The 14,812-nt window shown below is 46.4% G+C and overlaps 2 protein-coding genes across 16 annotated transcripts in view; both read left to right on the forward strand.

Moving 5' to 3' along the window:
• Window positions 1–3,975, forward strand: part of RNF213 (ring finger protein 213) — a 122,235-nt gene extending 118,260 nt beyond the window's left edge. For all 5 annotated transcript variants that reach the window (XM_044938659.2, XM_045164766.1, XM_045164767.1 and 2 more), the window contains 3 exons: window positions 66–155; window positions 248–426; window positions 1,996–3,975. In XM_044938659.2, the coding sequence (XP_044794594.2) occupies window positions 66–155; window positions 248–426; window positions 1,996–2,149 (423 nt within the window). In that variant the 3' untranslated portion in view covers window positions 2,150–3,975. The remainder of the gene's footprint in view (window positions 1–65; window positions 156–247; window positions 427–1,995) is intronic.
• A 5,007-nt stretch (window positions 3,976–8,982) lies between these two features.
• ENDOV (endonuclease V) overlaps window positions 8,983–14,812 on the forward strand; it is a 29,681-nt gene continuing 23,851 nt past the window's right edge. For 9 of the 11 annotated variants that reach the window (XM_025279663.2, XM_044938667.1, XM_025279665.2 and 6 more), the window contains exons 1-2: window positions 8,983–9,136; window positions 9,443–9,614. In XM_025279663.2, the coding sequence (XP_025135448.1) occupies window positions 9,081–9,136; window positions 9,443–9,614 (228 nt within the window). In that variant the 5' untranslated portion in view covers window positions 8,983–9,080. Of the gene's footprint in view, window positions 9,137–9,442; window positions 9,615–14,812 lie in introns of those variants that run through there. The other 2 variants (XM_025279664.2, XM_006064157.3) reach the window with 2 other exon arrangements.

The raw sequence follows: 14,812 nt of genomic DNA on the forward strand, positions 1-14,812 counted from the left end.
GGTGGAATCAGTGCAGGGCCAAATGAAAACAGGGCCTCATATTCAAGAGTTCTCTTCTCTTTCAGGCCTTAAACAGATGCCAGTTAAAACATACCATCGCCCTCTGGCAGTTCCTCTCTGCCCACAAGTCTGAACAGCTACTTCGCCTGGGAAAAGTGAGTTTCGCCTCTTCCTGTCCACCTGGACTCAGGGAGCCGCACATTCCCTTTCCAGGCTTCATGTATCATTTGTTCTTATTTCATTCCAGGAGCCATTTGGGGAAATTGATTCAAGGTACAAAGCTGATCTCAGCCCTGAAAATGCTAAGCTGCTCAACACCTTCCTAAATCAGATTGGCCTGGATGCTTTCCTCCTGGAGCTTCACGAAATGATGATCTTGAAGCTAAAGAACCCCAAGATTGCAGAGAGTTTCAACCCTGAGTGGAGGTATGGGCTTGCAAGCCTGCCAAGCGAGGCACACATACAACATTCTGCCATGTCTCCCAAGATTTTCCATAGTCGTGGAAATTGTTCTTGTCTCACTGCAGAATTTGGTTTCCTGCTGATTTACCATTGTTGTTCAGTCACTAAGCCGTGTCCAAGTCCTTGGCAACCCCATGAATGATAGCCTGCCAGGCTCCTCTGTCCATGGGATGCTCCAGGCAAGATTATTGGAGTGGGTTGTCATTTCCCACTTCCTGACCCCGGGACTGAACCTGCATCTCCTGCATTGCAGGCAGATTGTGTACCCCTGAGCCATCAGGAAAGTCTGATTAACCATTATCAATTGCAAAAGTCATATATTCACATTATGAGTAGTGGTCTTCCTATGTCAGAGAGATGTGCATTTTAACTTTGATAGAAAAAGCTACACCAATATATAAAGAATACCCAACACTGGATATTATCCATCTTTCATATTTTTAACAATCTAATGGCCCAAAAATGGTATCTCATTTTTGCTTATATTTTCCCATTTGCTGGTAAGACTGAAAATACTTATCAGCCATTTGTGTATCTTCCTCCAAACTGCCTCTTGATTATTTTTCTTTTGGACTATTTGTATTTTTCTTAATATTTTATCTGGTATGTTACAATTGCTCTATCTCAGTCTTTAATTTTATGAAGCCAAATCTGAGAGAATTTTCCTATGAGGACTCTAGGAAAATATACCTCTAAGGGTCCTGTCCCAAGGTTATAAAATATCCTCCCGTGTTTTTTCCTTGTGCTTTAATGTGTGGTCTGAGGAAGAGATTTTTACTTTATTGTTTTGCTAAATAGATAAACTCCTGTTTTCCTCATTGACATAGGGCTTCATAATTGCCATTTTCCTCCATTATGCTATGTAGCATATGCCTATTTACATTTGTATTCTTTGAACTTATTTAAAAAATCTTTACTATCCCAGACTTTTTAGTGTAGGGAAAGAATATCTCTTCCTAGAGAATTTATGATCTTTGTTAAATCATGAACTGGACTAGAAGCTTTATTAATGGTGAGGCTTTGTTTTTTGTATAGCAGACATATTACTCGAGTGTTTAGAACCATCTGGTTGGGCCCTTATCAAGGGGAGCTCCTTCCCATAGAGTATGTGCACTCCAGGGTGGGGGCAGCAGGGATGCACTGGAGCCCTGAAGCCAGGATTCCAGCGCCAGGCCAGTGACTCAGCGGCTCAGCTGCATGCGCTCAGTCGCGTCTGACTCTGTGCGACCCCACGGACTGTAGCCCGCCAGGCTCCTCTGTCCATGGAATTCTTCAGGCAAGAATACTGGAGTGGGTTGCCATGCCCTTCTCTAGGGGATCTTCCCAACCCAGGGATTGAACCCAGGTCTCCTGCATTGTAGGCAGATTCTTAACCACTGAGCCAGCGGTTAGTTGTCTTTAAACTGACTCTCAGTATTACCGGCCTTAATGAGCACTTTAGTCCTATGATGACCTGAAAAACTGACCAGTGATCACATGACTCCTTATGTCACATGACTATTTAATGCTGTCTATTGTTCCTTGGTTTTTCAGCCTGAGAGATACACTGGTGAGTTACATGGAGACTAAAGACAGTGAAATTCCTCCTGAAATGGAATCTCAGTTCCCAGAAGAGATACTGCTTTCCAGTTGTGTCGCTGTGTGGAAAATGGCTGCTGAACTGAAACGGAATCGACAAATGAGATAGAATTATTTCCTGTCTCTACAGGGGACTTGGGCAGAGAAGGCTCTTCCCTCCTCACGGGTGGGTGCTTAGAAGGAAAGCTGTGGGCACAGCACTAAATTTGAGACCAAGATGTGCTGTGCTGGCTGACAGCGTCTTGAGAGCCAAGCTGTTTCAGGAACATGTGTATATTCAGAAACTTATCTCCTCATATTTGGAATACCATTCATTGGGAGGTGAGAACTGAAGATTACATGGAACTAGAATAAAGCACCATCCTCTAGGAGAGACCAGGAGAGACCAAAAATAGCTTCTCAGCTTCACACATACAAACCTGTGCCCCAGGTGTCCTAGTCTCTTACCACGCACGTACCCAGCCAGGCCCTGCTTCCTCAGACTACTGCATGCTGAGAGGGACGGAAAATAAGGTTATTAATTTTTGCCTTCTTTTCTAGTTTATTCTGCAGTCACAAAAGAGAAGCTGGCTTTCTTCCTTCTTCCATTCCTTTAAATTCAGAGAATTGTACAAATACTTCTAGGTCTCCAGGAAGATACAAATACAAGTCAGGCCATTCTGCGAGTGCCTTGATGCCAAACTAGCCAGCCCTAACCCATGCCCACAAATGATTCACTGCCAAATTTCAAGGGTCAGAGCCCCAAGCTTTCATTGTGAGGAGCGCTGGGCCAAGAGTCAAGGACACTGTTAGTGACTTAGTTTCCTCATCTACAAAATCAAGGGACTGGATTGAAGTCCAGATTTCCTGCCAGTTCTAGTATTCTAGTAAATTCTAAGTGAAAGTTGATCAGTGTAAAGTTGGATCAAAGGCATGGTTCTGGTATTCTGGCATTTCTGGGGGAAGTTTTTGCTTTTGTAGGATTCTGCTAAATAAACATAAGTTTTTAGCATGGTCTTGATTTTCCCAAGTGTATGACTACCTGGTCCTTTCTTTGGGTCTCAGTCAAGGCACAGAAACAGACTCAGAATATACAACCAGGCAAGTTTCTGATAAAGGAAAAAGAGAATAGTCAACGCACCCCAAGCTTGTGCTGCTATTCTCACTGTAAGTGTTGTGTCGTTTTTTCAAAATCTACTTGGTGCTTCTGACCTCTCTGGGCTAATTCCTGTTCCTGGGTAGCTCGGCACCTGTTAGCCCTGAACCAACAGTTGTTTACAAGTCAGAGGTAAATGTCTTTCACACACATTCTGAATAAGATGATGACTCAATCAACTTGAAATTGGGCCCACAGAATGGTGAGAGCTACAAAAATAGAAAATGCTTGCCAAGGACAACGTAGGCCCTTCAGCACCACTGGAGGGAGCTGCAGAACAATTTGTGCTCCAATTTCATTATTTTGGTTTCTCTTCACTGTGGTTGAGGAAGGGGAGCACAGGGACCTAGGATCTGGTACCATATCCACTTGTAATATAGTAACCTATGTTTATCTAATAATTCTATGCAAAGGCACTCCGTGAGGACATCCGTTTCCTAGATTGTGTGTTTAATGGATGTGGGAGTTGGGGAGTTGCTTGTTCATCATTTCAGTTTGCACTTGGAACTCCTTTGACACCTCAGAATTGGGATGGAGCTGGCCAGCCTGTGAAGACCTCCTTTGAGGGGCAGGGGAGAATTTTTTCCCCGCTGTTATGAAGGGTTTTTTTTTGGGGGGGGGTGGTGATGAAGATATGTTGTTTTGTATGTTATGCTTTCAACGTGTTAACTGTCATTAGCTAACACTATCTTGTTGTTTGTACAGAAATATACTGGTCCAGCACAGGCAAATGTAAATTTTGTTATACTTGTCATACCTGTTTCAATAAACTTGCTAAAGAATCCTCTCCGGGAAAGAGACTTTGGGGAATGGTTCCATGTGTTTGTGGAAATGTCCTTGCAGGGGTGTCCAAAACGTGGAAGGTTCTGGACAGAAAACGTGAACTCTGGTTTAGAACGTTAACAGGGTAAACTTCCTCTGGACAAAAGGACAGCAGAGCTGACATGGAATTTCACACTGCTCCCTGGTTTCCAGGCTCAGCCAAAGCTTCACCCTAGAAGGCTGCCCTCTCACTCCCTGCCTAACAGGATTTTCCGGGAGGATAGCAGAGCTCCAGCCAATGAGGAGGAAGAGCTGATTCTGGCAGGAAGCTGGATTGTGGTTTGGGGAAGCAACTCCTCGGGAAAAGGAAGTAAAGACACTTGAGAGAGAAACAATAAGGTTCCAGCAGCCCACTTTCATTCAAGTGGCAAAACACTGCTTTAGGGGAAAACTTCATTTTCTCTTCTAAAAAGAAAGGGTTCCTCCAGGAGAGAACCCATGGTCTGGAACCATAGTAAGAGGAGGTGCTGGTTCACAGATGTGCCCCCTGCTGTCCCCTGTCTGTCAAGTCCACCTGCCTTCCCTTCCTCCATAGCTTCCCACTGACCCTGCCTGACCTTCCCCTCCAGCCTACTCATTCTTGTTTCCAGTCATATTCATTTTTCTGGACTTCACATACTACACAATTCCTTCTGCTTTCAGCCCAAACAGAAACAGTCACTAGGATGATGGTGACTTAACCTGAAAATCTTCACAACTGATCACTGTCTTCTTCCTATGACCTTACTATGTGTGTAAATTATTTACCTTTCACTGGTGTCAGTGGGCCTTAGGAAGCATAACTATGAACAAAGCTAGTGGAGGTGATGGAATTCCAGCTGAGCTGTTTCAAATCCTAAAAGATGATGCTAATAAAGTGCTGCACTCAATATGCCAGCAAATTTGGAAAATTCCACAGTGGCCACAGGACTGGAAAAAGTCAGTTTTCATTCCAATCCCAACAAAGGGCAATGCCAAAGAATGTTCAAACTACCATACAATTGCGCTCATTTCACATGCTAGCAAGGTAATGCTCAAAATCCTTCAAGCTAGCTTCAGTAGGACATGAACTGAGAACTTCCAGATGTATGAGCTGGATTTAGAAAAGGTGAGGAATCAGAGATCAAATTGCCAACATTCATTGGATCATAGAAAATGCAAGGGAATTCCAATAAAACATCTACTTCTGTTTCATTGACTATGTTAAAGCCTTTGACTGTGTGGATTAAAACAAACTGTAAAAAATTCTTAAAGAGATGGGAATAACAGTCCACCTTACCTGTCTCCTGAGAAACCTGTATGCAGGTCCAAAAGCAAAAGTTAGAACTGGACATGGAACAATGGACTGGTTCAAAATTGGGAGAGGATTATGTCAAGGCTGTATATTGTCACCCTGCTTAGTTAACTTATATAAAGAGTACATCATGCAAAATGTCAGGCTGGATGAATCACAAACTGGAATCAAGACTGCCAGGAGAAATATCAGCCACCTCAGATATGCAGATGATACAGCCTTTATGGCAGAAACTGAAGAAAAACTAAAGAGCCTCTTGATGAGAGTGAAAGAGAAGAGTGAAAGAGCTAGCTTAAAACTCAATATTCAAAAGACGAATATCATGGCATCCTGGGGAAAAAGCTGAAACAGTGACAGATTTTAATCTTCTTGGGCTCCAAAGTCACCGTACAAGGTGACTGCAGCCATGAAATTAAAAAGACGCTTGCTCCTTGGAAGGAAAGCTATGACAAACCTAGACTAAATATTAAAAAGCAGAGACATTACTATGCCAACAAAGGTCCACATAGTCAAAACTATGGTTTTTCCAGTAGTCATGTATGGATGTGAGAGTTGGACCAAAAAGAAGGCTGAGTGCTGAAGAACTGATGGTTTTGAATTGTGGTGCTGGAGAAGGCTCTTGAGAGTCCCTGGGACAGTAAGGAGATGAAACCAGTCAGTCCTAAAGGAAATCAACCCTGAATATTCATTGGAAGGACTGATGCTGAAGCTCCAGTACTTTTACCACCTGATGCGGAAGAGCTGACTCACTGTAAAACACCCTGATGCTGGGAAAGGTTGAGGGCAGGAGGAGAAGGGGACAACAGAGGATGAGATGGTTGGATGGCATCACCGACTCAATGGACATGAGTTTGAGCAAACTCCTGGAGATAGTGAAGGACAGGGAAGCCTGGAACACTGCAGTCCATGGGGTCACAGAGAGTCAGACATGACTTAGCGACTAAATAACAAACTGAGACAATCACGAGCTATTTCATTTCCTCCCAGGTTCAGGCAATTCCACTTCGGAAACAAACTTCTACTGACAAACAATCACTGTGGAAAAGGGCCTTGCTCAGTAGGTAAAGCTACCCATGTCCAGCCCCACACAGGGCCACTGCTACATCTTTTAATATGTTCTTGCCAAGTATAAGGTCACTGTATCAGCTGGATCTGGAAAGATACTAGATGAGGACATATTAATAGAAGAAGAAAGCCTGAGGCCTTGAGCTGAATAACCATCCATCCATGCCATGATTTGCATTTATATTGCTTTTTGCTTTTTCTAATCCCTCTAGTTATTAATTAGTCCCATGCTCAAACATTATGAATCCCATTTCCAACTGGAAAAACACCAGGAATGTGCCTTCTCCCAAGAAAGCAAATGCTGACAAGATTCACACCTCATCAGACTGAAGTGTCTTCTGAGGACAGCAAGGCTGTGCTTCCTTCTGAGGAGCTGGGATTATTTCAGGAAGCCATCTGGGGCAACAGCAGAGAGAAACTGGAGAGGAAAGGGCCCAGTGGGAGCACATGGAAACCACCCCTGTGACTGCACATCCTATAAAGGCCTGCCTTTAACCCTGCTTCCCTTCCTTTACACCGAGACCCACCTGGAGTGTTGCACTTTCCCCAGCATTCCCTCCCCATCACCACGCCTGTACCCTGAAGCACATCAGAACCTCCATCCAGACCACTGCTCTCTCCTCAGCACCCAAAAACTGTCTCCATCTCCACAGGCCAGTGAATGGCTCCGGATTACTGGATCGAAAGCCCTCTGCATCCTGTCTGTAACACAAGGCTGACACAGAGTACAGCCCAGGTGGACCCCAGAGTAATTCTTGGCCCTCCCATTTGCCTGCTGTCTGGCCTCAGGCAAGCCACTTGACCTCTTTACCCCTCAATTTCCCCATCTGTAAAATACAGTGCTGTGGTGAGAAATAAGAGGGCGTGGGTAAATCACAACACAGTGCCTGGTCTGCTGTGAGCGCTCAGGAAACAGTCATCATCCCCTCTCCCAGCTGAAAACTTACCCACATCTCCAGGCCCATCCGTGGTCAATGCCATATGAAGCCTTTCCTGAAACTCAGACTCCTGTCCTAGTCTCCTGTATTTTCCTCTTGAGGTTTGTATTCAGATTACTTATCCATATACTTCTCCAAATTCCCCTAGTAGAACATAAACCACTGGTTAAATCGCTGCACCTCAGCCTATCTGGTCACCTTTCAGTACATCAAATATACCAACGTCTTTGCTGTCTCAGCCCTTTACATGTGCTGTTCTCTTTGCCTAAAATGCTCTCTTGTACTCAACCTTCAGGGCTCCTTTTACCACCAGTTTAAACAGGCTCCCATATTCTTTTCATGTCAGCACTTAACACAACTGCAGTTCTAACATCAGGAAGCTGTAACCTCAGCATCTTGTACAACACCTAGCACAACGAGAATGGAATCATTATTCTTTCAACTGACAAGCAGGGGTCAGTCAATGCCCCACAGGTTGTCCCTATTTAGTTTTTATGCTCACCAAGATCCACCAGGTCAAATTATGAGTCTGGACCCACTAAGGACTGTGTCCTGTCCTCAAAAAGAGTCACTGAAACTGAGGTCAAGGTACCACGTAAACGGAAGATGCTTGGTGATGGCGTTCAGGACACACTACCCCAAAATATGGCACCTTGGCATATTGATCTTAAGCCAGAGAAATTTTAGACAATGGCAGAAGCAGCAAAATCACTCCTGCTTCAACCATTTTTCGCTCCAAATCTCCCAGGTGAAAGGTCCCCTCCCAGGAAGGAGAGGGACATTCTTATCACCAGAGGCAGGGGGTTTAGGGTTGAGAAGGCTGTGTGAGGAAAGCTCGATCTGGTTTCACTATTTACTACCCACAGCCCAAACCTCACTTGCCTTATCAGTTCAGTTCCGTTCAGTCGCTCAGTCGTGTCCGACTCTTTGCGACCCCATGAATCGCAGCACGCCAGGCCTCCCTGTCCATCACCAACTACCGGAGTTCACTGAGACTCAGGTCCATCGAGTCAGTGATGCCATCCAGCCATCTCATCCTCTGTCGTCCCCTTCTCCTCCTGCCCCCAATCCCTCTCAGCATCAGAGTCTTTTCCAATGAGTCAACTCTTCGCATGAGGTGGCCAAAGTACTGGAGTTTCAGCTTTAGCATCATTCCTTCCAAAGAAATCCCAGGGCTGATCTCCTTCAGAATGGACTGGTTGGTTCTTCACAAATTCATTGTTTCTTTCTCTAATAGGTATAAAGCTTTCGTTCTGGCCACTTCTTTGGGTCTCCACTCTCTAATGAAAGGTCCCCTCCCTGTACGTGTAGCAGTGAAAGTCGATCAGTCGTGTCCGATTCTTGGCGACCCTATGGACTATACAGTCCATGGAATTCTCCATGCCAGAATATTGGAGTGGGTTAACCTTTCCCTTCTCCAGGAGATCTTCCCAACCCAGGTCTCCCGCATTGCAGGCGGATTCTTTACCAGCTAAGCCACAAGGTAAGCAGGTACGCGGAGAAACTCAGTAAAATATGTACACATGCTTTTCTCCTGCAGATCTGTGTTTGTCAGTGTAACTTTCACATCCCATCAGAAGCTCTGGAGGGGTAAGACTTTCCCTTCCCCGCGGCTATGTCAGAAGGTCAACTCTGACGGCTGGCTGCCGCTCTTTCGGCGCAGCTAATGCCCAGCTAGGCCTCCGGCCACCAGACGGCGGTGTCCAAGAGCCTCAGCAAACGCTGCCACGGCGACGACGCAGGCATAGCGCCTGCGCGCGGCGCTCCGGAAGTGACGCTACAGGAAGGGGGCGCTCCAGGCAGCGGCATGGCCCGAAAGGCGGCTGGAAAACCGCCTGAGGAGATCTTGTTGGACTGGAAACGGTAATGAGGCAGGGCACGCGCGAAGTCCGGGGATTGGAGCGACGTGGTTCCCCGCGGACCTCCGACCTCATAACCCCTGACTTAGGGCCGCAGGGGCCTGGGCCTGCTTTTGGCTTGCGGGCGAAAGGGCTGTAGCTTCCGGGACCGCGTCTGGGTCCCAGGGGAGGGAGGGACTTCGAGACCAGGAGGGTCCCTGGTAGAGCTTCGACTCCCGGGCCTGGAATCCGCGTGAGGGCGGCCTTAGCTGGACCGCGGGGTGCGGGGCTTCTGGGCCGCGCGGCCCGCTGGACCTGTTTCTACTCTCAGGGAGCAAGCCTCGTTGAAGACCCGTGTTGTGGACCGGGATACGGAGGCTTGGCAACGGGACCCCGCCTTCTCAGGCCTGCAGAGGGTCGGGGGCGTGGACGTGTCTTTTGTGAAAGACGACAGTGGCAGCGCCTGCGCCTCCCTGGTGGTGCTCAGCTACCCAGAGCTTGAGGTAACCCCTAGGGGACTCTGGGCAGGGGCCGCACCGCTGGGTCCCCGGGTGCATTAGTGAGAGAGGCGGGACTCTGGACAGGGAACAGTGCCAGGGTAGAACCCCGCTTCTCCTCTTGTGGGAGTTCACTAATAAATTGGAAAGCTTTTGAAGAAAAGAGGAGGGGAGCAAAAACTGACTAGATTCTGTGACCTAAATCCAAACTAACTCATGATCTCCAAGTTTGGCAGTCATCTTTTGCTCCCCATCTCAGGAACTCACAGCAACATACCCTCAAGTTGCCCAAGACGCTAGAAATCTTTGTCTTCCCATACCCCTTAGCTGGTCACACACTAACTACATTTTCCCCACCACCTAAAATCACTGGAGTCTGTCCCCTTGTCTCTATCGCTGCTGCCCCTTCTTGGCTGTACCACTGTCACCTCTTGTGTAGGGGACAGGCGGAATCTTCCCAGGGTCCTTTCTCCATGTTGCCAACAGAGCAGTTTTCCTAAAAAGCAAATGTGAGCAGTCACCACCTAGTCCAGTTAAAACACTTAAGTGCCCATCCTGTGATCGCACAGTAAATAAAAGCAACACTCACTAACAAGGCATAAAGGCTCTTCATGATCTGACCCCTGCTTAATGTAACTCATAGTAGGCTCACCTCTGGCCACCTCCCGCGTTCATCACCCACTCCCCATTCTGGAGGACTTCAGCTTCCTCAAGCACTCCATGCTGTATCTGCCTGCCTGACCTTTGCAGTGATGTTTCCTCTCCTGGAATATTTTTCATCTGGCTAACTCCTCATCTCTTAGGTCCTTCAGTAAGTCCCCCACTTCGTCCTACAAGACCAGGAGTTGCTCCCAGCATCCTCTCATTTCTCTTTATCACCTGGGATAGAATTGGCCTGTGTCTCCTGCACCAGAATGTAAACTCCACAATAGTAGAAACTGTACTCTCTTGCACACCAGTTATAGCCTTGGCACTTAGCTTGATGCCTGGCACAAAGAAGATGCTCAAATAGATATGTGAATGAATGAACAGTGCACCCACCATTCCTTTGGAGTCAACAGCTCAGGAAGCCTTGGCGGAAGAAGAGCTTGACAAAGAAACTTCTGCTCTGCAGCTTCAGCATTTCCCCCTCCATGCTCCTCTGCCTGCTCCCAGAGATGCCATCTTCCTGCCTCAGTGTATTTGCACTTTACTCGAAGAGCTTTCAGTCAGAATTTAGCAGAAATATATTGATACCTGACTCAGAGTTTGGTGAGGAATAATTGAGATCATGTATGGAAAGCAATTAACAGGCATGTGGTAAGCCCTCAAAAAGTAAATGCTAAGGTACTGTTAATTCTTAGGACAGCTTCTCATTTTTCAATTCAGTTGTTCCCGTCGCTCTGTACCATTCTCTACCTGCAGAATTAATCACCTTCTTGTCCTAGGTCTCTTTGTTTTGCATGTGTTCTTACAGTACTTCTCACACTGTATTAAAGTTACTGATTTAAGAGATCCTCTCAGATCTTACAGCCTATTAGCAGAGCACTCTCCCTATTGCAGTAGTCAACTCCCCTTCATTGCAGTAATCATTTTGAATAGTCTCTCCTTCTTCTTGTTTAGTTGCCAAGTCGTATCTGCCTCTTTGCAACCCCATGGATTGTAGCCTGCCAGGTTCCACTGTCCATGGGATTTCCCAGACAAGAATACTGGAGTGGGTTGCCATTTCCTTCTCTAGGGGATGTTCCCGACACATCTCAAAGAAAAGAAGTTATTGGTTTATATTGTTTTTCCCACCGTCTGTAGGTTCTCGAGAGTAGGGTTATACTGTATTTTTTTCAGAACCCCAGCACTTGGGTGTAGTCAGCACTTGCCATCCTAGGCTATGGGTGCTTAGTCTAAGGAATGCTCTTATAAGAGTCTGGTCCAGTGACTCCCAAATGCCCATCTATGATTCTATGCAATCAGAGTCACCTGGAAGTGTGTTTAGAAATAAGATTTCATAGGCAAATCTGTAGAGACAGAAAGTAGTGTTGTGGTTGCCAAGGTCTAGCGATTGAGATGGAGGGTAACTGTTAATGAGTATAAGAATTATCTGGGAGAGATTAAAATGTTCTAACATTAGATTATGGCAATGGTTGAATGACTCTGTAAATTACCAGAAATGGTTGACTTATACTCTTCAAGTAATTTTATGGTAGCAAATTATATCTCAATAAAGTTGTTGATTCCCGGGCCCCTCTCCATTTACTGATATTTGGGTTTTTTTGACAATCCTTCCTGTGATTCCATAGCAAACCCAGGCTGTGAGTCTCTGGTCTGCCATTCACACAGCCAGAAACTCTTTTCTTGTCGTGCCTGACAAATTGTGGCCTCACACAGAGCCCATTCCATAATTGGAAGAGTGTGTTCTTTTCCACATAGAGCTGAAATGTACTTGTTTGTTACTTCTGCTTTCTGGTGCATAGTACAGGACAAACTTTTCCTGCCCTTCTCTGAAAACCCTCCTATTTGAAGACCGTTGTGTGTTCTCCTGAGTCTCATTGGGGTGATTCCCAGCTCCTTCTCTTGCTGCTGGCCCTCTGGCCCGCCCGCAGTGAGCAGGGCTCGTTTTTATATCCAGCACCCAGAACTGAATTGAGTACGTCAAGTGCAGTTCAGCCGTTTGGTTCATCCATTGGTGAGCCTAATGCCAGCTTAGGTTGGAACTTGCAGATCTTCACAGAGATTACAGACCATCCAGATCATGCCCACATGCTAACTAGCACAATTGATTTTTCCCTGTCCCAGATTTGTAACTTGAGAATGTGCACACATACTGAAAAGTTGAAATAACACATTGAACACCCTCTAAAGATTCAACTGGTTTTGCGGTCTTCTCTGGGTGCACACTGAGATTCAGGAGTGTCTCCCAGAGCTTGTGAGAGCTCAGCAGGCTTGTCCTGGAGTGACATTTTTCTGCATACCGGTGGTGTCGTCATCACCCTTAGAATGCACATACAGAATTCCATCACCCCTTCCGTAACACATTTCCCCAGTGGTCCTTAATCTCTAAAATGTGTTCTCTGATCTGTAAGACTTTGACATATTTTATGTTAAATAATTACTGTTGCCAGTAGATTATGATTGCTGTGGGGGTTTTTTGGGGGGGAGGGGGATCCAGTATGTTGCCTGTTTACTTTTTTTCCACTAAGATACATCTTGAGTTGGCTCTTCCACGTCAGTTTCCCCGAGTTCCCAGTTGGGTCTTTCAATGTGTGGGGTCAGATCACTTTTTATTTTGGGAACGTTTCTTAGATTGTGCTTTTAAGTGTTAGTTCTATTTATTATTTCAGCTCCACAGTTTTGTTTCTCTTTTTCAATCATACATATGCTGGGTTTCCTAACTTGCCAGGTTTTTTTATGGTTCTGTTTTTATTTCTCCCAGGTTGTGCTCTCTGTTAATTTCCCTCTGATGCACGACTAGTTGGGGGCAGCATTTCATCAGCTCAAAAGCGTTGATCGTTGCCTTCTGAGTTCTTGTAGTTTTTGTGTACTGCCTTTCTCTGTTGACTTTTAAGTTATATTTAAAGAGGAAACTCAAGGGCTGGGAGTTTGGGTGGCTCGTTGGGTTTCTTAAGTCTTGAACTGTGAAGTGTAGTCATGTTAATAAATGGTGTTCTTTTCTGAAGCAAAGATGGCCAGTGTGTCTTCTGATTCTTTGATACTCTCGTTTCCAAAGGAGCTTACATTTCTGTCCTCACTGTCTTCTCCCTGAGCCCCCAGGGCTCACCTCTTTCCCAGAGCAGCATCTTCCTGGTAAGGCCAGAGCTGACCCCCAGGTCTCATTCCATCAGGCTCCCAACCAGTAGGCCCTGCCATACCCCTTGCCCTTGCCCCATCCCCACCTGCCTTCCCAGTGTGGGGCCTAGTGCTGGCTCTGTGAGTCTGGGCTGTTTATTTCCACATGTAGGTGCACACTGATGGTTGTACTCTGTCGTCTCCTGGTTATGATGTGGGCGTGGGGCCAGGGGAGGTGTATCTCTTCTTCTGTGGATCTCTGGTTTCTGGAACTTGTTCAGAGAGATTCAGACATAAGCAGCCACCATCAGCCTATGGGAACTCAGGCCACACTTGAACTTCCCCTGTGTCCCTGTGAAGAGTCATTCTGTTGCATGGGGTTCAGCACTCCAGCCTGCTGGGGTCACTGAGAATTGAATTCTCCAGTCTGTCATCCACCTGGACCCTGCCCAGTCTAAATCACTGGCAATTTTATGAGTCTCCTGTGAATCACTGATAAAAATATTGGAAGAACAAGCCCTTCCTCAATACTATTAGAGTAATCCCTTCACTTGGACGTGCTGTTATGACCCAGCTTAGAGGGAGAGGTGAAAGTATGATTTTGAAAGCTGTCACCAAGAGATCGGTGTGTGGGGTGGCTAGTAACAATCCAGGATATCCGAGGTTTCTGGAGAAGTGTGCTTAGTGGGAAACATTCTCTACCTCAAGCAGGTCTGGCTCTAATGAAAACTCAAGGTTAAAGGACTTAGGGCTGCCATCCTGTGCTCTGAGCAGGTCCTTTACCATTCTAATCAAGTGGGAACAGGAGCCCCTCTTCCATGCTGTGATAGGACTTTGAGTTTGAAGAACAGCCTGCCAGAGTATGTGAAAACTGGATGGTCCCCAGCAGGTCTGCCTCAGACCTCTGGCCCCTACTCCTCCCAGCATTAGCCAGGCCTTTTAGTGCATCTCTGGGGGTAACCCCCTTTCTCTCTCTCGAGTTATTTGCAATTGCAACCTCAGAATTTTTCCTTTTGGACTCTCCAGTCTCTCAGGATCTAATTCTCTTCCAGACTGCCTCTCAGATCATGCCTGTCCTTTGTCTGAAATACTTGCACTCTCTTTTCATAAAGCAAGAGTTGCCCTTCTTGCTGTGTAGCCTCTATGAAAACCTGGCCTTTTCTTCCCCGAGGCTCCATCTCATAGGACACGCTGGCCTTATTCACAGTTGCTTCTTGTGCTTGGTCTTCTGTGAGCCTCCAGACGGGCTGGCAGCAGGGTGGGCAGGAGGACAGCAGCTCTGACTTACACAGGAGGCAGCCTGAGGAGGGCCTGGTACAGACCAGGTGTGGCCAGTGCCTTTGAAATGGCAGCATTTGAATCCCCACTGCCTACCTGTAGGGTGGATCACGTGTCCCCAGATAGTGAGGAAGGGAAGGGGGAACTTGGGGGTGAGCCTGGGAGAC

The sequence above is a fragment of the Bubalus bubalis genome, chromosome 3 (assembly GCF_019923935.1).
Source record: "Bubalus bubalis isolate 160015118507 breed Murrah chromosome 3, NDDB_SH_1, whole genome shotgun sequence".
NCBI classification, from domain to species: domain Eukaryota; kingdom Metazoa; phylum Chordata; class Mammalia; order Artiodactyla; family Bovidae; genus Bubalus; species Bubalus bubalis.